Source organism: Pipistrellus kuhlii, unplaced genomic scaffold (assembly GCF_014108245.1).
Source record: "Pipistrellus kuhlii isolate mPipKuh1 unplaced genomic scaffold, mPipKuh1.p scaffold_m20_p_8, whole genome shotgun sequence".
Classification (NCBI taxonomy): domain Eukaryota; kingdom Metazoa; phylum Chordata; class Mammalia; order Chiroptera; family Vespertilionidae; genus Pipistrellus; species Pipistrellus kuhlii.
In genome coordinates, this window is record NW_023425584.1 from 26,380,792 (window position 1) to 26,403,804 (window position 23,013).

The 23,013-nt window shown below is 39.8% G+C and overlaps 1 protein-coding gene across 1 annotated transcript; it reads right to left on the reverse strand.

The window, feature by feature from the left end:
- Positions 1–2,353: 2,353 nt before the first annotated feature.
- On the reverse strand, positions 2,354–20,244 carry PAIP2 (poly(A) binding protein interacting protein 2). Its single transcript, XM_036424920.2, has 4 exons — positions 20,088–20,244; positions 7,313–7,476; positions 6,101–6,280; positions 2,354–3,341 (listed from the first exon to the last, which is right to left on the reverse strand). The coding sequence occupies exons 2-4, from the start codon at positions 7,448–7,450 to the stop codon at positions 3,285–3,287; spliced, it is 375 nt and encodes a 124-aa protein (XP_036280813.1). The 5' UTR covers positions 7,451–7,476; positions 20,088–20,244; the 3' UTR covers positions 2,354–3,284.
- Between the last annotated feature and the right edge of the window lie 2,769 nt (positions 20,245–23,013).

Here is a 23,013-nt window from a genome sequence, read left to right on the forward strand (position 1 = left end):
GGTACTGAGCTCATAGAAAACAGAGAGGACTGGTTACATCATGGCTCCAAAATGAACAAGAACTAAGCAGGATCATCTGCTTTAGTTTCTTAAAAAACCTGTTTATTAATTTGTTACATTAGCTACTAAAAACAAGTGGGGCACAATTGCTCACACCCAAAGATCCCCAGAGAGAATGTGTGCCAGAACTGATTAGATGGCCCTCTTAATCTTGAGCTCAACAAGCTCAAGGAAAGCACAGAGGACATTATTAACAACTGAGTAGGGCCATGGGGCAGAATTGTATGTGAAACCAGGAATTTGCTAGTTGGCCGACAACCTATCCCAAATTAAGATTAGCCACAAAACATTTCTATATATAAAAGCCTAAGCAACCGTTGTGACAGAATAACCAGTCACTATGACCTGCACTGACCACCAGGGGGCAGATGTTCAATGCAAGAGTTGCCCCCAGCCTGCAGGCTCTGATTGCCGAGGGGGCCTGCTGGCCAACCTCCTGGTTCTTACCCCCAGCTGGCAGGTCCCAATTGCCTGATCGTGGCCAGGCGTCTGAGCTGGGCTGGGGAACCAAGGGTGGGGGTGGCAGACGTGGCCCCTTTCGCAGTGGGGCTGAGGGCTGGCTTCTTCTTTGGGGCCAGTGGCCAACCTCCCTGGTCCCTCCCCCAACCCTTCCCCCTGGCTGGCAGGCCCTCATCACCTGATTGGGGCCAGGCCCGGGCTGGGGAACTGGAGGTGGGTGCTGGCAGACGCAGGTGGCAAAGGCAGGAAAAGGCAGGGAGGTGGGAAACCTGATTGGCCCTGATCGCCAGCCAGGCCTAGGGAACTCACCAGTGCTTGAATTTTGTGCACCGGCCCTCTAGTATTTATAAATAAGCTTGTGAGGAGAAGATGGGGAAGGTCCAGATGAATTAAAATAGCAAACCAGTCCAATTTGATTAGCAATGATTTGTGAAGGGAAGAAACCAATGAAGATTATAGTAGGGTAAGGTTACCACTATACTGGTCAGCCCGTTTCTTAATTGTAGGGATATCCTACAATTGCCCTAACATTATACCCTGAGGAGATCAATATGAGTTACAATAGAGGCTATGTGATTTACTTTGTTGTATTTTAATTAAAAAAAAAAAATATATATATATATATATTTTATTGATTTTTTTATAGAGGGAGAGGGAGAGTTAGAAACATTGATGAGAAACATCAATTAGCTGCCTCCTGCACACCTCACACTGGGGATGTGCCCGCAACCAAGGTATATGCCCTTGATCGGAATCAAACCTGGGACCTTTCAGTCTGCAGGTTGATGCTCTACCCACTGAGCCAAACCCGTTTCGACATGCTGCTGTATTTTAGATACTTATATAACACTAGAGGCCCAGCGCATAAATTCGTGCACAGGCAGAGTCCCTCAGGGTGGCCTGCAGGGATCGGGCTCCAGCTTGTGTCCCCAGCCTCGTAATCCTGCAGCCCTGTCTGGCACCATGCCTTGGCCTAGCACCACCCCTTCCTGTGTTCCACCATCCCACCTATGGGTCAACTGATCGGGGGCCGGGCCTCCCACACACAACTACTGCCATTGGTCCGTCTGTGGGGCGATTTGGCCTTTGCTTGCACCTGCCTTGGCCTGGTGCCACCTGCTTACCTACTCCACCATCCTGCCTGGGTTCCACTCTCATCGAGGCCCATTGGGGCGGGCAGTGTCTCCACAGCCAGCATGACATCACCGATGCCTGCCATGTTCTGCACTTCCCCCTGGTGGTCAGCGCATGTCAGAGCAAGCATTCGAACTCCCAGTTGCGTATTAGGCTTTTATTATCCTATGTAATAAAGAGGGAATATGCTAATTGACTGCTACACCCTCAAGGATGGTAGCGTCCAGTCCCCTCAGCCCTACGGGGGCGGCAGGAGCAGCATGCCTGCCTCCAGAGTCCCCTAATCCCCTCAGTCCCCCCAAGGCTGGCCTGAGGCACAGGCAAGCCTCGGATGGCGGCTGCCCAGCCACCCAGGGCCACACAAGGCTCAGGTAACCAGGGCTGGCTGAAGCTTGCGCCGCTGGCAATGGCAGCAGCAGATGTGTGATGGGGTGTTGCCTTCCCCTGATCGCTGGGTCGCCTCTTGCCCCTGAGGGCTCCTGGACTGTGAGAGGGGGCAGGTGGGCCAAGGTTTTTGGTCACTTTGTGAATTTTCATGCACAGGGCCTCTAGTATAGGATATTTGACACAATGGGATCTAACAAGTCTGTTCTCTCAGCAACTCTTGCCAGCAGAGTTGTCCTGAGGAACTGAGACCACATTAAAGTGAAAATCACCACTGGAGAGTCTGCATTCAGCACCAATAAACACAACCATCAGCTCAGTTCTACTATTATTTATTTTTTTAAATATTTTTGAAAAAATATAATTTTTTTACAATATTTTCAACTTAAACACTATTCACACTGAACACGTATGGCAGCTTAACCTACCCAAATATGAAGTTTAAGAAGCCAAAACTGTTCTAGCTTTGTTAAAAGGAAAGTTGTGCTGCAGACTACTGTAGTGATGGTTAACAAAGCAAGGAAAAGCACCATTCAAATCACGTTACAATTTCTTTGTTCAATTAGATTATGGGTTGGTCAAATGTTAGACTTCACAAAGACACAACTACAGTGAGAATTGCAGAAGATGCAATTCTCAAATCACATACTCTCTCAGATGTATTTCTTACATGATAACATACCATAAAAGCCAATACTAGTTCTAATCTGATCACTACCTTGTAACATCAGTGACCAAAGACAGATGTGTCTAAATGAATTATTTCAAATTAACTAATAAGCCTTCCTCAGAGGATTCTTTTTGATGGGTGTAAACTTCAGTCTGAACTGAGAAATTTGCTTAACTAGAACTTAATTTAAATTTACTGATTTAAAAAAAGTTTAGAATTATTAGCAAGCGCTAGTTAAACCCAAGGGACCAGTTTAGCTTCAAAAAAGACAATTCACTAAGCTTTAAAAAGGTCATTTAATTTGGTGCTTTAACACAACTTGACTGGTGCTTCTTTCCTTGCTGTCTTCACATCCAGCCATGGGGCCAATTCTACTTTTCAGTAAATGTTTGACAGCTCTTTACTTAATAACAGTCTCAGCACTTTTATTAAGCATGCAAGACTAACAAAACTTTGGCAATGCATAAGTGTAACACAGTGACGAGAGAGCTTTTACAATTAAGTCTTCTAATACTGCCTTCACAGTGTGGAAATTGTGCTACATCCACCAAAAGAGGGCCCCGTCTACTCAAATATTTTAGTACTTCACCCCAGGAACAAACTCCTTTGCATTTGGATTCAGATTGCTCTTGACCTGGAAAATAAGTACATAAAAAAGCAAGTTCATTAACAGATAGCTTCAGATACTCAGAAGCATTCAACTTAGATCCACATGCAAAAACATCTAAAAACAAAAACAAAAAAACACAAGACAAAAGCAAGAACTCAGATTGATAAACTTAACCCCAAAATATCTTTGGCTAGAAAGGCAGGAGCCAGATGTAAACTATATGTATTATATCAAATTTAACAACTTTCTAAAGTACAAGCAGGAATTGAAATTAATTTTGCTTAAGTGTAAAAAGAAACCTACATAAACTAAAAAAGTGTTACAGAACAAGGAATTCTGTTTTTTTACCAGTAATATTTGACTTTCTTTAAGCAGTTTCATAATATGCAAAAATATTAAACAAGTATTAAAATGATGATTAAAGTGACTGGGGAAGTGTTTATAGATTAATTTCATCTTAAGGTCTTCATTAAAAATGTGGTTATCTTTCAACAATTGTATTCTAATTCCCACAGGAAGCATGGTATGTATTAGGAAAAGAAACTATCTGGGGAGTCAGAAGACCTAGGCTGGAACCCCAGACCTGGCCCTAACTTCTTATGTAAGCCTGGCAAAGTTACTCTCACTGGGACTTCATTTTTGCATCAGTGAGGGGAAGAACCGGGCAGTTTCCAAAGACCTTAAGATACTTATACCAACATTATCTATATTTCTAAATCTTTACTTTCCTAAGCAGATGTCAGCATATAGGGAATAGCTGGACGTTTCCCTCTACCACATCTTGGAATACAAGTTGAAAAGGATAAAAAAAGAAACCAGGATGGTTTCCAGGGTCTGAAATGGAGGCATGCTGGAAGGCTTTTAGACTAATTCTGAGCCCCCCATGTCACTTACTTCAAGACCAAAGCACATTAAACATGATGGAATAATAATTTAATCTTAGTTTCATAATTTATACATATACACAACCATTTCCTTGCACAGAACATATTCTTTCTTCTCTCAAGGGAAATATATGTAAAAGTGTGAGGTTTAAAAAAAAAAAAAAAAAAATCAGTGTTCTTGCTCGGCAGGTGTGGCTCAGTGGTTGAGCGTTGATCTATGAACCAGGAGGTCACAGTTCGATTCCCGGTCAGGGCACATGCCTGGATTGTAGGCTCAATCCCCAGTAGGGGATGTGCAAGAGACAGCTGATCAATGATTCTCTCTCATTACTGATGTTTCAATCTTTTTCTCCTCCTCTCCCTTCTTCTCTGAAATCAATAAAAAATATATATATTGAAGAAAAAAAAAAGCAGTGTTCTTCAATATGTAATCTTTTGGCAGCAACAAAAGAATAAGAAGGAATTATGTAATCTTAAGCAGATGAGATGAACAAATCAGTTTCTACACAATAAATTTATACTGGTTCTAGTTTCAAGTTACACATTATATCCAGCAAAGGGCTAGACTCATCACAGCAACCAGGATTATTTGTGGAGTGAATAAAGTAGCCACAAACAAGCACAACCCAACAGACTATTCAGATCACATATTTGCTTATTTGGGTCATTTATTGCAACAAAAGCTATCTCACAGTTTAGATGTCAGTGTTCTCTAGCCCTGGCTGGGTTGCTCAGCTGGTTAGAGTATCATCCCTATACTCCAACGCTGTTGAGTTCAATCCCCATTAGGGCACATATAAGAATCAATCAATGAATGCATAAGTGGAACAACAAATAGATGTTTCTCCCCCTACCCCTTCCGCTCTGTCTAAAAATTAAATAAAATTAACTAAAAAACCCAAATAATTCTAACCCTCCAACCCCCAATGTTTAGAAGGATGGTTTACTAATGCCTGATAAGGTAGGCTGGCAGTATCCTCTGGGAGTGCTTTTTAAAAAAATAAACATGCCTAGATGACTGATTCTACAGTTCTGAAATGTAGCTGAGAAACTTATTTTGTATTTAATGCTTCATAGGTAATTATGATGCACAGCCAGGTTATAGAAAATCACTACACAGTGAACAGAAAACAACTGCAAGAAATATTTCAGTTTAGGGGTAAATTTTAGAGACCTTGTAGAAGCAAATAGATTATCAATATGAACAAAAAGTTAGCATTCTAACTTCATATTATTTTTAAATTATTTCTCATTTTAGTGAAGGACTGACTCATTAGGTTTAATTCTAGTACTGATGCTTCGTAATGACAATTCCCTAAAAATACATTTTACTATAATATCAACAATTAGACACTGAAAATAATTAAAGATGCAAATAGATTTCTTTTCTACTAAGAGCTTATAGATGCCCTCATTAAATCACAGTTCCAAAAGGAGTTTTGGTTAACTCAAGTGAAAATCCTGGAGTTCCTGAATTCAGGAAGAAAAATCTCCAAAATTTTACCTTCCAGATAAAAATTGGCAAATTTCACCAAATGTTTAATACAAAAATTAAAGAGCAAAAATCTCTCCATCAAGCTACTTTTAAATAGGTAGGTCACATGGACATACTGTGTACTTCTTTTGGATTAATGTTTTTTTTAAAGACATTTACATATCTTAGGGCAACTGTTATCAAAGCTAAAAGCAGTGGCAAGAAGTCTGCTAGTAGTCTCAGACTAATTCCAGAGTGTCGCCAGAAGTCACTCCGTGTCATAAGTGAGATTGGGAGGCCTCTGCTTCCATAGTAAAAAGCAGTACAATTTCAGGAGAAGAGATGTAGAACTCTTCTTAAACAGATGATTGCTGGCTTTTCCATTTATGCAAAAGGTTTTAAGAAGATGAAAAATAACTTTTTACCACAAGATCTTCCAGAGAAGAGCCATCACCGATAACAAGGTCATTAAATTGGTCTTGTATTTGGTCCATAGTTTGTGGAAGATCTCGAGCTGGAATAAACCACTCATGTTCTTCTTCCTCTTCCAGCATTTCTTGGAAACAGCGTTCAATAAATTCTTCTTCCCATAACTCTTCTTCTATCTGGATTTATAATAAATAAGGGACAGTTTACAGCATACTTGGTAAGACATCACTAGAAACAGATTGAAATATTTTAAACTATTTAAAAGCACAATGTTGTACTTCCTCTTCTGCTAAGACAAAAAAAAAAGAAAAAAAAAAAGTTTACCATAACACCTGGGAAGATCTGTTTAGGATTTTGCTATGTCTTTACTTGTCATTGCAGAATACACTTTTTTTTCCATTGAAGGTGGAGGGAAAGAAGTAACAAATAAAGGAGTGCTGACACTGAGGAATGCATGTCAGAATTACCTATGATACTTTAAAACTACATAAACCCTAAACCTACCCAAAATAACTGAAAAAAATCTTTAGAGGGCAGGCTCAGGGCATGAGTAACTTAAACAACCCTCCTCCCACAACTGATTCTCACTGAAATAAGACTACATTGTTTTACTCTTGATTATCCATCATTGGATATGGCAAAATCAAGCTGGCTACTTATTACCCAAACCATAATCTGAAAAAGTGACAAAAGATAGAAATAGAAACTAAAAATATGGAAATAAAAGATAGTATTTATCAAAGTAGGAGAGTTTTCTAAAGAAAACAGTGGTGTTATATTTTCAGGCTGATTGAGAACTTCAAGTGAAAAAACAAAATAATTCTGTACCCTAGTACCTATGCCTGTCTGCTCTTGAATCCCATTCTCTTGACTTTCACTGCAGCAGAGCAGTATGATTGGTGTAGCATAGTGGTTTCAAAACCTAATTGCTCACTGGAATCATCTGAGAGCTTTTAAATAATAAGTTTCCCAGGCCACACCCTAGTCCATCTGAATTAGAATCTCTGGGGTGGAACCCTGAAAAAAAACTAGCTAACCTGGTAATAATCATCATCCAGATAAAATAGGAGTGGTAGCACAGAAATCCATATATCTCATAAATAAGGGACCAGATTGAAAAAACAAATACACTTAAGGAACAAATAGAGCTACATTAATTGAAGGCTGTCATGGAGTACAAAAAGAACATGCTTGTACATAAAACTAACTTGTCTGTTGAATTCTTCTTCATTTTCCATCCACATGTATTCTGCAAATGGATTGTCATCTTCATGAGAATGACCGTTAATAATCACATCTTCATTGATGATGCTTGGGCTAGTACTGCTGCGACTTGGATCTTTCATGGTTGGCGTTAGTTGTCGTTTTTAACCTTAAAAGAACAATACAGTTAGTCATTTTCTTTCTTGGTGAGCATTTATTATCACCAGGCATCATGGTTAAGTGTTAGATGCACATGATACATATATACAAATTTATTGATTTGAGAGAGAGAGAGAGAGAGAGGAGAGAACATTGATTGGTTGCCTCTCATCCCTGCCTCAGCTGGAATCAAACCAGAAACCTTCCTGGTGTACAGGAGGATGCTTCAACTGAGTCATTGGTAAGGGCAGACGCACACAATATATTAACACATAATAAATCAAGCAATATAAATTTTCATTCCCCCCCCCCACCAAATGATTTTAATGTTTATGAAATAGCTAAGAACCCAGACTCATCTAATGTAACAATTAGTGAAGGTAATCAACTGCTTAAATGCAATACCCAAACCATTCAATTTTTAAAAATATTAGATACCCCTTGCTTTATAAAACAAGCATAATCTGGAAGACTTAAGTCATCACATGACTTTAAAAAGCCTAGAGATTGAAAGTAAAAACGAAGAATTTAATAATCTTAGTTCCTGAATCCTAAGATATAGTGCTGCACCTCTTGGACTTGTAACCACTCTACAGTTCACAGTTAAACCTTGAACAATGAGTTTCAACTGTTTGTGTTCAAACTTACACACAAATTTCCCCCCCAATTTACTGCAGTTCAATTGGCCAGCACAGTTCAAAGCCCTGTTGTTCAAGGCTTGGCCAGCTCTAGTTATACACAGATTTTGACTGTGGGAGGTTGGCACCTCTAACCCCTGTATATTTGCTCTATCTGTGGGTTGAGGTCAGGATTTCCCCATAATATAATACAATAAATTTCAGGCAACCAATCTCTTTGTGCAACCACCTCTTTATCATCTCATTTCTCTTTATTTTGAGTAAAAATAATATCTAATGCTTATCTAGTTGACTTTTTATACTCAATACAGGCATACCTTCTTTTTAAGCTCCACAGGTGATGTGATTTTTACAAATTTAAGGCAAATCCCCAACCAATAAAAGGATTACCAATGGCTCTTAATTCAAGACTCACTTTTATGGTCGTCTAAAATTGAGCCTTCAATATCTCCGAGGTATGCCTATAGATGATATGCCTTTAATGTTTATGAAATAGCTAAGGTATGCCTATAGATGATAACTTGATCTAATCTAATTGATATATTGCAGGCTAAAAGTTCAACCATGAAATTTCAGATTTCTTAATATTCTACCAATTTATTAATTCTGAAGTTGCTAAGAATGGGTTTATATTAAACAAGAGTTACTTATACATAATTTCAAACAGTGGTGTGATTTGTACCAAAGGAAGGAAACATATCTGATGAGTATAGAGTTTAAATTAAACAAAACAAAACAAAACACAAAACCAACACCTCGTCAGGCCTAATTTCTCCAAAGTTATCAGGTAAAACACTAAGTAAATCTACTAGAAACGTTTTTTCTCTTGGGTTAAAACTTGCTCTGTGTGTGTTGCCTGACCCTTTAAACTAATTTGCTGGTGGTAGGTGGTCCTAACCTGATAGAGTAAAGTCATTTTTCATTAAGAGGTTCTCAAACTAAAAATTACTGAGTTGTTGTTGTGTGTGTACACACACACACACACACACACACGAAAAGAAGCAGAGACAGACTGAGATTTTTGTGCTAGGGGTGGGGAAAAAGAAAACATGATTTGGGTTAAGAAATTGAGGCACTGTGAAAGCAGACAAGACAGAAAACAGACAATGAGTATCTTTGATATTTTTATTTATCATCAATCTTTAATTAAATAAACCTTTATTATTAAAACACTAGAGGCCTGGTGCACAGGGTGTGTCCCTCAGCCCAGCCTGCACCCTCTTCAATCTGGGACCCCTCTCACAATCCAGGACTGTTGGCTCCCAACTGCTTGCTTGCCTGTCTTCCTGATCACCCCCTAACCGCTTCTGCCTGCAGGCCTGACTGATGCCTAACTGCCCCTAAACACCATCCCCTGCAGGCCTGGTCACCCCTAACTGTCCTCCCTGCAGGCTTGATCACCCCCAACTGCCCTCTCTTACAGGCCTGGTTCCTTCCAACTGCCCTCCCATACTGGCCATCTTGTGTGTTGGAGTGATGGTCAATTTGCATATCACTCTTTTTTATTAGATAAGATTAGATAGGATAGAGGCCTGGTGCACAGGTGGGGGCTGGCTGGTTTGCCCTGAAGGGTGTCCCGGATCAGGGTGGGTGGGGGTTCCCTTAGGGTGTGGGGTGGGGTGGCCTGAGTGAAGGGCCTGTGGTTGTTTGCCAGCTGACCACATGCCCCAGCAGCCCAAGTGGAGGCCCTGGTATCTGGGATTTATCTATCTTCTATAATTGAAACATTGAAGCCTTGAGTGGAGCCAAGACTTCTGCTTGCTCTGTGGCTGCAGCCATTTTTGTTGGGATTTACTTATCTTCTATAATTGAAACTCTGTAGCCTTACGCAGAGGCCAAGGCAAGCAGGGCAGCCAGAAAGCTTGGCTTCCTCCATTGTTGGGGAAACCCAAGTCTCCTGCTGTCTCTGTGGCAGCAGCCATCTTGGTTGGGTTAATGTGCATATCTGCTCCTGATTGGCTGGTGGGCGTGGCTTGTGGGTATAGTGGAGGTATGGTCAATTTGCTATATTACTCTTTTATTAGATAGGAAGTTTTGACTAAAAAGGAATCAGTTTCTCTAAAGAAAATTACTAATTTTTTTTTGGTTAATCCTCACCTGAGGAGATTTGTTCCACTAATAGGCTACTGAACATTTATGTGTTCATATTACACAAATTAAGTTTTAGATTTGCCTAAAATATTATGAAAAGCAGAGGCCATCAGTCGGTGTGACTTGGTTGATGGGCACTGATCTATGAACCAGGAGATCATGGTTCAATTCCCTGTCAGGGCACATGCCTGGGTTGCTGGCTTGATCCCCAATAGGGGATATGCAAGAGGCAGTCGATCAATGATTCTCTCTCCCTCTCCCTTCCTCTCTCTGAAACCTATAAAAACAAGCAAACAAAAACAAACTATGCTTTTAAGGTGACTAAAGCAGGTCTAAATACAAAAGCAAATTTTTTTAAAACATTTAAATAATTAGCTAATTAATTAATTCTTTGTTAATACTCACCTGAGGATATTTTCCCATTGGTTTTTAGGGAGTGTGAGAGGGAAAGACAGAGAAAAACATCGATGTGCAAGAAGCACATCAACTGGTTGCCTCCTGCATATGGCCCGACCAGGGAGGAGACTGCAGCCGAGGTACATGCCCTTGACCAGAATTGAATATTGGACCTTTTGGTCATCAGGCCAATGCTGTATCCATTGAGCAAAACTGGCTAGGGCCAAACTTTTTTTTTTTTTAGAAAAGTGTTTTCCATACATTTTATGAGCACAAGTTTGCATAGCACAATGAAAAATCTGTTTCAGCAAACTTTATAGTCTGGGAATCCGAAAGAACTTGAACAATTTCCTCCTTGTTTAATGCCAACCAGTAACAAATAAAATATAAACAATCCTTGGGAAAAAGGGCCCAATCCTTGCATTCAACAAGGCCCTCCCTCAGCTTTTTGCCTGTTAGCATGTCATCAAACAACTTATAGATTTGGTATAGATCCCAACGAAAGAGTCTATGAAATATAAGTAAATGAAATTACTTTATCATGCAATATTTGGGAAACAAATCATAACTGAAGCAAAAAGAAAGAAGTTGGAGCCTGGGCACTAATCTTATACCTTAGACAGCTAAGGGAAGGACAACTGCTGACCAATTTCTGGCTACAGCCAGAGGGGTAAAGATCATTTACTTTCAGAAAGTTAATAGATTTATAATTATTTAATCCAAGGTATTCTAATATAAGGTAATGTATTAGATTTTTAATTTTCTTCTATGACCTGTTCTTGACCCTTCTTTTTTTTCTTTTTAAAAAAATATTATTGATATTTTACAGAGAGGAAGAGAGAGGGATAGAGAAACATTGATGAGAGAGAATCATCGATCAGCTGCCTCTTGCAGACCCCACACTGGGGATGTGCCCGCAACCAATGTACATGCCCTTGACCGGAATCGAACCTGGGACCTTTCAGTCCGCAGGCCGACACCCTATCCACTGAGCCAAACTGGTTTTGGCTCTTGACACTTCTTGAACCACTTTTTATAGTACTTCCTTTTTATGTTTGCTATTTTAAAAAATTGAATATATAGTTCAAGCACCATAAGGCTTACAATTTTAAAGTGTAAAATCATAAAGTGATTAGCATATTTTCAACATATAAAGCCAAATGTGTAGCCAATGCTGCCTAAATCAAGAAATAACAGTTGGGACAAAAAAAAAAAAAGAAAAAAAAAAAAAAAAAAAAAAAAAAAGACTAAGTAAAAAGACTGGGAGGAGACACTGGTGAAGGAGATACTTTAGGAAAAGACCCTATAATTTCACCTCTGGACGACCTTCAGGTTTTGCACATTAAGTGGGGCTAAGAATTGTAAACTGCCTGAGAGTTGAAGGTGTGACTCAACATACACAAGAAACCATCTGCAAAGAGTAGGAGGGTTTTGTGTGTGTTTTTTTGGTTTGTTTACAGGATTTAGGAAATCTCTTTTAAATGACCAGCTAACCACTAAGCTAATGAAACAGAAACTTCAATGGCCACACACAAAAAATATTACAAAGTTTTACAAAATCAGTTTAGAAAAGTCACTAAGCAAACAACTACAACAAGCAGATCGACCCTAGGGAGAGGAAAGAATCTGGTTTCCAAAGCTGCCGCCTTATAATATTCAAAATGTCCCGTTTTCAATAAAAATAACATAGGATGCAAAGAAATAGAAAAATATGGATTATACACAGGAAAAAAAGAGAAGAAACTGTCCCTGAGGAAGTTCCGACATTGGACTTACTAGACAAAAACTTTCCACAGGTATTTTAAATATGTTAAAGAACAAACGGAAACCATAAGAATGATGTTTCATCAAAAGGAAAACATCAACAGAGAAAATAAAAAATAAACCAAAGAGAAATTGTGGTGCTAAAAATGACAATAACTGAAATAAAAGTTGCCTTTCAGTAAGTTTTAATATCTAATAAGCAGAACTCCCTTCCTCATCTTTCTTTGGGGTTATAGAAAAGCTTGCATATTTATTCTTCATATGAACTTTAGAATCATTTTGCCTGTAATGATCTGACTGGAATTTTATTAAATTTTGCAACTTGACCTATATTAATTTTTTAAAAACATATTAAGTCTTTGGTCAAGAAGACAGTATACCTATTTACTTGAATTGTTTTAATTTATTAAAATATAAATAAATCAGGACTTTAAAACAAACAAACAATGGTGGAATAGATTATTTGAACCAGTCTTTCTACTAAAAAGTAGATATTTTATAAGCAATCCTTAAAAGCACTAAGTGTTGACAAGAAAATAAGGTGGGAATTCAGAAAGCAAAGGGGAACTTTTAAACAAGGAAGCTGCCTTTGCGCTGATGGCTTTTGCCCATTAGGGTTCTTTGGTTTGACTCGTTGGATGCTTTATGGAGCAAGAAGCATAGAAGTCAGGGTGGAAAATGAATAGCTCTAGCCAGTTTGGCTCAGTGGGTAAAGCGTGCAGATTGAAAGGTCCTGGGTTCAGTTCCAGTAAAGGGCGCATACCTCAGTTGTAGGCTCCTGACCATGGTTGAGGCATGTGGGAGGCAACCAATCGATGTATCTCTCTCACATTAATGTTTCTGCTTGTCTCTCCCTCTTCCTTCCACTCTCTCTAAAAGTTAATGGAAAAAATAATCCTCGGTTGAGGATTAAAAAGATAAAAATAAAAATGAATACAAAATCCTCCCCACTCTAAACCAGGACCCTTAAGGGCTATATGCTCAGGGTAGGGGAAACCAAAAGTAACCAAAATTAAGAGGAAAAGGTAGAAGGGAAAACAGACACTGCCTATGGATGATTCTCCTGAGGATAGGAGGAAGAAGTTCTCATCACCTAGGACAGTTGTTGGCAAACTCATTAGCCAACAGAGCCAAATATCAACAGTATAATGATTGCAATTTCTTTTGAGAGCCAAATCTTTTAAACTTAAATTTCTTCTAACACCACTTCTTCAAGATAGACTCACCCAGGTGTGGTATTCTGTGGAAGAGCCACACTCAAGGGGCCAAAGAGCCATATGTGGCTTGCGAGCCGCAATTTGCCAACCATGGACCTAGGAGGTCCGGAACATCCCAAGCCATGAACTGAGTGTGAAGTGGTCCAGAACTGTTAGTGTCCCAGTGCCCCTGCCTGGTCCTGGGAGGAAGGCATCTTCATTCTAGGTCTTAGGACATCCACAAATAATTTTTCCAGGGCAATGAACAATATATCATTAAAAATAACTCCAGAAGGAAAAAAGATACAATGAACAAGCAGCAGCACAACTTACACAAGGCAATGTCAGACCCATACCTAACTTTAAATATTGGGATTATATAACACAGATGACAAAACAAATGATTATTACATGTCAAGCTTGAAAATATCTTTAGAGAACAGCGGAGTATAAAAAAGTGCACAGTGGAATGGGAACAGACAATAAAACTTCTAGATACTATATAGACATCATAACATAAAGTTAAAACAAAACAAAATACAAAGAACTGGAAGATAAAAGATTATCCAGAAAACATCAATGACTAAGATAGAAAATACAAAAAAGGGTTCAAGCAATGTAGGGGCAGAGGGAAGAACATCACAAATGCAGCAGAGGAAGGATCTGATTATTCCAGATTTTTTAAACAATTCCCATCAGAGGATATTATTTTCCCATTGATTTTTAGAGAGAGTGGAGGGGAGGGGGCGGGACAGAGAGAGACACACATCAATTGGTTGCCTCTCCAACTAATGCCTGCATGGAACCTGAAACTCAGGGTACTGGGTGGGGTGGGGGGAAAATGGAAGGATGACACGTGAGCCTGCAACAGAGGTAGGTGCTTTTGATCAGAATCAAACCCCAGACCCTTCAATCCACAGGCCAACACTCAATCCACTGAGCAAAACTGGCTAGGGCTGATTATTCCAGATTTGATGAAGCCTTCAACCAATATGTTTAAGAAGCCCAAGAATCTCAAAATAAGATAGATACAAAGTTTGATACATTAGTCCAGTGTTTTTCAACCTTTTTTGGGCAAAGGCACACTTGTTTCATGAAAAAAATCACGAGGCACACCACCATTAGAAAATGTTAAAAAATTTAACTCTGTGCCTATATTGACTATATATAAAGTAATTCTCTTGAATAGGAATCAAATAAACACAAAGAAAGTATTTTATAATTACTTTATTATGAAATATTAAGTAAACAAAATAGTGAAAAATTATAAAATTCTTGTCTTGTCTGCACCTACGGCACACCAGGCAACATCTCGCGGCACACTAGTGTGCCGCGGAACAGCGGTTGAAAAACGCTGCATTAGTCAAACAGCAGAATATCAGAGAATTCTTAAAAGCAAAATTCAACAAAATTATTAAAAAAAAAAAAAAAAAAAACGATAAGAAAAATCAGCTGCTTTTAAAAAATAATGAAAAGTAGCCCTGACTGGTTTGGTTCAGTGGATAGAGCATTTGCCTGCGGACTGAAGGGTCCTGGGTTCGATTCTGGTCCAGGGCATGTGCCTTGGTTGCGGGCACATCCTCAGTGGGAGGTGTGCAGGAGGCAGCTGATCGATGTTTTTCATCAATGTTTCTGACTCTCTATCCTTCTCCCTTCCTCTCTGTAAAAAAAAAATCAAGAAAATATATTTTAAAAAATAATGAAAGTTAAAACTACATTGAAAGAAACTGCAAGCTCAGAATGCTAGACCCCTGCAGAAAATAGCTTTCAAACATATACTAGAAAAAAATTTCATCCCTTATACTCACGAATAGTTTGTGATCATTAGGTGATTCCTGAAGATAAATGAGTCTAAAACTATATGGACTTGATATGATATAAACTAACACATTTAAAAAAAGAGAATTTTAACGAAAGTTTAGTTAAGCCAAAACTAACAATTGATGTGAAAAAAATTATAAATTTGTAAAATTTCAAATGCTTAAAACTAGTACATCTTTAACAAGACTGGTGAATGTACATGTTTAATAAACCTAACAGTATAAATTTAAAATTACAGCAATACATATAGGAAACTTCTGTAAAATTAAACTCTTCATAACACTTTTATTTACACAAACACGTCTAGGTAAGCAAAAACAGGTAAACTAAATAAATTGGCAATTTTTTAACATATGCATTCAAAAAACCTACTTCATTATATAATGGACTTTAGGATTTAAAAGACACCCCCCCCCCCCAATTTAGTCAGTTATATCGAGATTTTTACTGTACTAAATTCATATATGTAAAAGAAAGGTTCTATGTGTTTTTATGGTTTACAAATGTAGAGAATCTCTGATAAATTATAAATGAAGCTGAGAAGCAAATCATATCTGATTAGAGATTTGTATCTAAAACATAAAAAACGATCGCAACTCAACAAAAAAAATTTAAAAATGGGCAAAGGATTATATAGACAGTTCTCAAAAGGACATATAAATGGCCAATAAACACATGAAGAGATACTGGAAATTATTAACTATCAGGGAAATGCAATCAAAACCACAATTAGATACCACTTTACACTAGATTGGCTAGAAAATACTTAATACAAAACTTGTAACAAATATTCATAGCAGCAGTACATATTCTAATATATATTATTGATTTTAGAGAGAAGGAGGGAGAGGGGGAAATATTGATCGGCTGCCTCCCATGTGCAGCCCGACCAAGGATCCAGCCCACAACCAGGGCATATGCCCTGACTGGGAATTCAACTGGCAACCATTTTGTACAAAGAATGATGCTAAACCAACTGAGCCATACCAGCTAGGATAACAGCAGTACTACTTTTAATAGCCATAAAGTAAATACAAGCTAAAGGGACTAAGCTAATAAATGGATAAATACAATGTGGTATGTCCATACAATGGAATATTACTCAACATTAAAAGAAATGGAATACTTACATTGATAGACAATAGTGTGGGTGAATGTTGGTGAAGGTCTGGGGTGGGGGTGTGTGTGGGTGTGGGCTAGAAGGGGTCAATGGAGTAAAAATAGGGACATATGTAATACTTTCAACAATAAAGATAAATTTTAAAAAATTAAATACTTGATACTTTATATCAGGAACAATAAAAACTGTATGGTAAGTGAAAAAAATTAGTCGCAAGGGATTACATATTAAATGACAGCTAAGGGATACATGGTTTCTTTTTTTAAAATAAATCTTTATTGTTCAGATTATTACAGTTGTTCTCTCCCCCAACCCATAGCTCCCCTCCACCCAGTTCCCACCCATACCCCTGCCCTTACCCGCCCCACTGTCCATGTGTGTATGATTTTTGTCCAACCTCTTCTTGCATCCCCCACACCCTCTTCCACTGAGAATTGTCAGAGGCCATTCAAACTTTTAAATACCACCATCCAATGTGGTAACCACTGGCTATGTTTGACTATTTAAATTTAAATGAATTGTAATTCAATACAATTAAATTTAGTTCTTCAGTTGCACCGGCCATATTTCAAGCACTCAATAGATAAGGCTGCTTAATAGCTATCTCACTGGGCAGCACTGATCTAAATAATGAGAAAATTAAGAGGAAAAAAAGATTGAATTACTGGAATTGAACCTTGGAGTACATCAAATGCAAACTATTAAGTCACCTGTGAACAGGGTGGTCCAGATCACAGATGCAATAACTTGGGACAACTTTAATCTTGGACTGGGTTCGAATCCCAGATATGCCACTAAGCACCCACAGGATCCTGGGTAGGTCACTAAAATCACAGGCAGCAAAGTATAATGGTTAAGAGCACATAATCTCTGGACTACTTGGATTTTAAATTCTGGCTCTTACTAGCTGTGGAACATTGGGCAAGTTACATCACATCTCTCATTTGTTATCCTTGGTAAGTAGTACTTACCTTTAGAGACAGCAAAGATTAAATACTTCTAAAAGCCTTAGAATAACACCTGGCATTTCTAAATGCTGTAGAAGCATGTGCCTAATAAAAATAACCTGTTAAGCTTCTATCCTTGATTTCAAAATGGGCAAGATAAAACTTGCTCTGCTTATTTCAAGGTTGTTATGATTTTTTAAAAATATATACTTTATTGATTTTTTACAGAGAGGAAGAGAGAGGGATAGAGAGATAGAAACGTCAATGAGAGAAAATCATCAATCAGCTGCCTCCTGCACATCCCCCACTGGGGATGTGCCTGCAACCAAGGTACACGCCCTTGACCAGAATCGAACCTGGGACCCTTCAGTCTATCCCGACGCTCTATCCACTGAGCCAAACAGGTTTCGGCAAGGTTGTTATGATTATAAATGTGAAAATAGTTTGTAAATTATAAGAATATGCAAAAACACAAAAAGAAATCATGGCCTTGTTTTCCATCTTCTTTCATTTCCCACAATATTCAGACTTTTTATAAATGTTTATATTGTATATTTTTAATTAAAACTAGAGCATCACTCTCTGGAGTCATAAAGATGTAAGTCTGAATTAGATACAGAATACTTATTGGGGGGAAAATTTCTTTTAAAAAATATATTTTTTATTGATTTTTACAGAGAGAAAGGGAGAGGGATAGAGAGTTAGAAACATCGATGGGAGAGAAACATTGATCAGCTGCCTCTTGCACACCTACTGAGGATGTTTTTGCAACCAAGGTACATGCCCATGACTGGAATCGAACCTGGGACCCTTCAGTCAGCAGGCCAACGCTCTATCCACTGAGCCAAACCAGTTGGGGGGAAGGGGGAGATTTACTATAAACTTATTCTGTCCCAAATAGGGTAGAGGTTACCTACCTCAATTCGAACTCTTAAGGAACAATATGCAACATACTATAATAAAAATTGCCAAGCTTCCAAGCGTTTTAACCATTACATTGAGCCTCCATCATCTAATTCTCATCCCTTAAAAAATATAAATCTGCTATAATTTGTCAAGTTACCTATTTTCATTTTTCATAGACGTATTTGTGGGGGGAAAGTTTTTGTTTTAACTTTGCAGTTAACAAGTAGTATTAACAGGCTAACTTGTGGGATATCTTCTTTTTTAAACTGGGAACAGAAGCACGAACAGTAAACATGAAAATACAATTTAAAATCCTTATGGAGAACCTTTTCTTATTTGGGGACCTAACCTGCAGGGTATGAAAATTCAAAGGCTATTTAATAAAAATGCAAACTTTAACACCTGATTAAATGCTCAAATGCAATTTATGAAAAATCATGCCACAAAGGTACAAAACAAAACTAGCCAGCCCTACCCGGTTTGGCTCAATGGATAGAGCATAGGCCTGAGGACTGAAGGGTCCCAGGTTCCATTCAGGTCAAGGGCACGTGACCCGGTTGTGGGGCTCGATTCCCAGCGGGGTCGTGCAGGAGGCAGCCAATCAATGACTCGCTCTCATCATTGATGTTTCTCTCCCTCTTCCTTCCTCTCTGAAATCAATAAAAATACATTAAAAAACAAAAAACTAGCCAGCACAAGCAAAATGAGAACTGTCTTTTGTCAAAGTAAGCGTCAAAAGCTGTCAGCTGTCACCTTCTCCCATGGCAAATTGGGTGCCAAATTCCTTTCAGAAATTGTGGTTTCTGTGAGATGATGCGGCGGCAAAAGCAGGGAAAACAAGGCAACGAAAGGAAGCAGAAAAGGCCCCTTTTAGGAATCACTAGAAAAGACTACTGCTCGCTGCTTCAGCAAATGTTTTGAAAAACTTCATCATAAGCCATATATTTTTGTTGATGGTGGGGAGTAAGCACAAATTAGCAGGGAGAAATTAAGAGTAAAGTGACCAGAATCCAAGCATAAATTGGACAGGCCCTGAAAGTTCATGTGGCTCAAAACCCTCCTGGGGACCAGGGATTCCAGTAACAAAGGCTCTCCTATCTGGAGCATGGGATGCAATATAACTAGAAATAACGAATATCGTTAAGCGAAACAACGCGAGAAAGGAAATCAGAGGTACAGGCCGGTGGTCCGTTGCAGAAAGCTCCCCTAGGACGCTCGCCAGCCCGCCAGTCCCTCCGCCCCTTTCTCTCCCCTCTCCCAGCCTCCGGAAGGCGCACGCGCAGCAAGTAGGGGCTGCGCGTGGTGACGCGCAGGCGTACACGGGGGGAGAAACAATGAGCTTTGTTGCCAGGCGGCCGTGGGGGAGAAGGGGAAAAGAGTACCAGAGGGGTGTGTGTGTGAAGGGACTGGAAAGGGGGGGAGGAGGGAGCGAGAAAGTGCCATCCCAGCAACCCTCGCGCGCCACCGAGGACCCGGATAAAGTGCTGCGAGATCCAAATCATAAATAATAATGACAATGAGAAAAAAAAGCGACGGCCATTTCTTAGAGAAAAGAGAGGAAGTCAATTAAAGCTCATTCTGCACACTCGGCCGAAAGCAGCAAAAAATTAAGGAGCTACAAGGCTAGGTGACCGAACAACCCGAGGGACCCTCTAAGCCCCTCAGCCGTCGTTGAGGGACTGTCCCTCGACCGCCAGAGCCGTTGCACCCTCCTCGCTGCTCCGCTCGAGGGAATCACTCACCCAGTGCACGGCAGCGGGGACGGCAGCCAACGAATCCGGTCGGCCTCCGCGGATCTCCACAGGCAGCGCCGCTACCCCGCTCGACGCGCGCTTCGCCCGTCGCCTCCCTTCTCCAGTCCAAACAAACACCCAGCCCGGAAGTGACTTAACTTCCGCCGCCCTGGGCTCCGCCCCCTCGTCCTGTCAGCGCTGCCCTCCGTGGCCACTAGAGAGCGCGCGATAGAACGCTCAGCCTCAAAGTTCTCATCTCCCAGGTGGCTCCTGTGTGCATGCGCAACGGCCTTTCCGTTGTACCCAGGCGGCCGCGGGGTAAACTGGGATATACTCGAGTGGAGTTCCGCCCAACCCCACATTGACCATACACTCTCCTCTTTCAAGAATGATGGGATGCAGTGAACAAGGAAGCTAGGGATTGAAGAAATCCTTGAAAAGACACAAGGATTTAGACTCGCCTTCCTGCAGATTTTTTTTTTAATCATATACAGGGATGGGCAAAAGTCAGTTTATAGTTGTGAGGTCACATAAATTTATATTATACTAGAGGCCTGGTGCACAAAGTATGTGCACTGGTATGTGTGCGAGTCTCAGCCTGGCCTGCGCCCTCTTGCAACCTGGGAGCCCTTGGGGATGTCCAGGCCACCCCCACAGGAGTGGGCCTAAGCCATCAGTCCGCCATCCTTAGTGCTGCTGCTGAGGCAGGAGTCTCCTACTACCTTCCCAACTCTCACCAGCTGCGAACCTGGCTTCTGGCTGAGCCTTGCTCCCCTGTGGGAGTGCAGACCACCAGGGGGCAGCTCCTGTGTAGAATGTCTGTCCCATGGTGGTCAGCGTGCATCATAGCAACTGGTCATTCCACTGTTTGGTCAATTTGTTTATTAGCCTTTTATTCTGCATTATTCATTATTAACCTTTTATACCCTTGTATGTAGATAATCTGACTGAAACACTCCACATATGGGTTTGATGTTAAGCATATATTCATATCTATGTATAATAAAACTAAAAAATCTACCAATAGGGAATCAAAATATTTTGAAGTTATTAGAAAGATGCATACTCATTGATGTGGAATACCCATAATTTCCCCCAAAGCAGGTTACAAAACAGCATTTATAATTTTCTAAAAGTATAGGCATATATAAGTGCAAATATGAGATAAAATAGTATCTCTATACTAGAGGCCCAGTGCATGAAATTAATGAACTGGTAGGGTCTCTAGGCCTGGCTAGTGATTAGGGCTGATTGGGGAATGCCTTCATTCTATGCTGCCCCCTGGTGGTCAGCCTCTGGGGTTAGTAGAACTCCAGAGGGGACAATTTGCATATTAGCCTTTTATTATATGGGATAGGTGGTCAGATTTTGAAGGATTTACTGTCTCCTGTGTATCTTTTTGTCTGAATCTCTATGAAAGCTTGAACTTGTTAAACAAGAGAACAACACCTGAAATGAAGTCTGACAAATTTCTATAGCCTGGTAATAGCCTTGTCTCCATGCTCACTTATATCATGTAGAAAATGTACACTGCAGCATTACCGAGTCTTGAGTAAGAGCCAAGCACTGTGCATGGAAGCAATAGTCTGCTGTTCTGAATGTTGACAATTTCGGTGAGGAGATAGCAAAATGCAGTATATACATACAATGGAGTATTATTCAACCTTTAAGAATGAAAACTCTGCAGTATACTACATCACCTTAAGTGAAATGCCACAAGACACTTGGGAGTCCACTTACATGAGGTAGTAAAAATCATTGACAACTTGCAATGATGATTGGGTAATAGCTGGAATGGTCAGTTTAATGTGCATAGTATTATAAGATGAAGTTATGGGGATGTGATGATTGTACAGTATAACTATATTACCACTTAAAAATGGCTGAGAAATTTTACTTGTATAAAAAAAACAAACTCTGTTTTGATAAAGGTTTTAGCAGAAGGATGATGTCTGCCTACATGTGTGGAGTACTGGAGGGCAGAGGCAATTCCTTTTTTCCAGCATAAGCCAAGCCTTCCCTGCTGCTGGTTTTGGGAAGCTTCGCTGCTCCTTAAAATGGTATAGGTCTGTCCTAGCCAGTTTGGCTCAGTGCATGAGCATCTATCTGCCTGTGGTCTGAAGGGGCCCAAGTTCAATTCCAGTCAGGGACACATGCCTGGGGTGTGGACTAGATCCCCCAATGTGGGGCATGTGATTGGCGATTTTCTCATCATTGATGTTTCTCTCTCTCCCCCTTCCTCTCTGAAATCAATAATGTTTTTAAAAATATGGGTCTGCCTGGCTAGTGTTGCTCAACAGTTAAGTTGGTAAATGAACCAAGAAAGATTCTCAGTCAGGGCACATGAACGGATTGAGGGCTCAGTCCCCAATAGGGGGTGCACAGGAGGCAGGTGATGAATGTTTTTATCTATCCCTCTCCCTTCCACTCTTAAAAAAAAAAAAGTGAAAAACATGGGTCTGAAAAACACTTGGTGCTTGTGAGCTTAAGTAGCAACGTCATCAACAAAATGAATTAGGAGGTATGAATAATTTCACCATCCCACACACCAATCATTTAAACTGCTATCCCTTTCCAACAAAATAAGAATGCAGAGATTTTCCACAGACTTATACTTCTCAGCACCCACGATTTAAAAATATTACGGATGTCCTACTATCGGAGCGGGAGTGTTGACTTTTGTGTACCATGCTCTTTTACCTTTTCATATTACCTACTGTATACCTGGCTTTTTGAGCTCTTCAATGCTATAATGATAAAACTTAAGAACTCAAGTTCAAAAAAAGGGCTAAAAACTTTAAGGTAAATTCACATGAATCATATTACCCGAGTCTTCTCATTCAGAATTTTCCCTATATCTCAAGTAATTCGGTACCTACATCTTCATTTACCTAATACTTAAAAAAAAAAAAAAAAGATAATCTGCATATTTAAT

Bases quoted from the DNA above. Each gene is read 5' to 3' on its own strand.
- PAIP2 (XM_036424920.2), bottom strand. From the start codon at position 7,450: ATGAAAGATCCAAGTCGCAGCAGTACTAGCCCAAGCATCATCAATGAA. The intron at 6,281-7,312 runs GTTAGTTTTATG...TTATAAATCCAG, and splicing joins AAGAAGAATTCAACAGACAA to ATAGAAGAAGAGTTATGGGA. The intron at 3,342-6,100 runs GTAAAAAGTTAT...CTTATTTTCCAG, and splicing joins CTTCTCTGGAAGATCTTGTG to GTCAAGAGCAATCTGAATCC.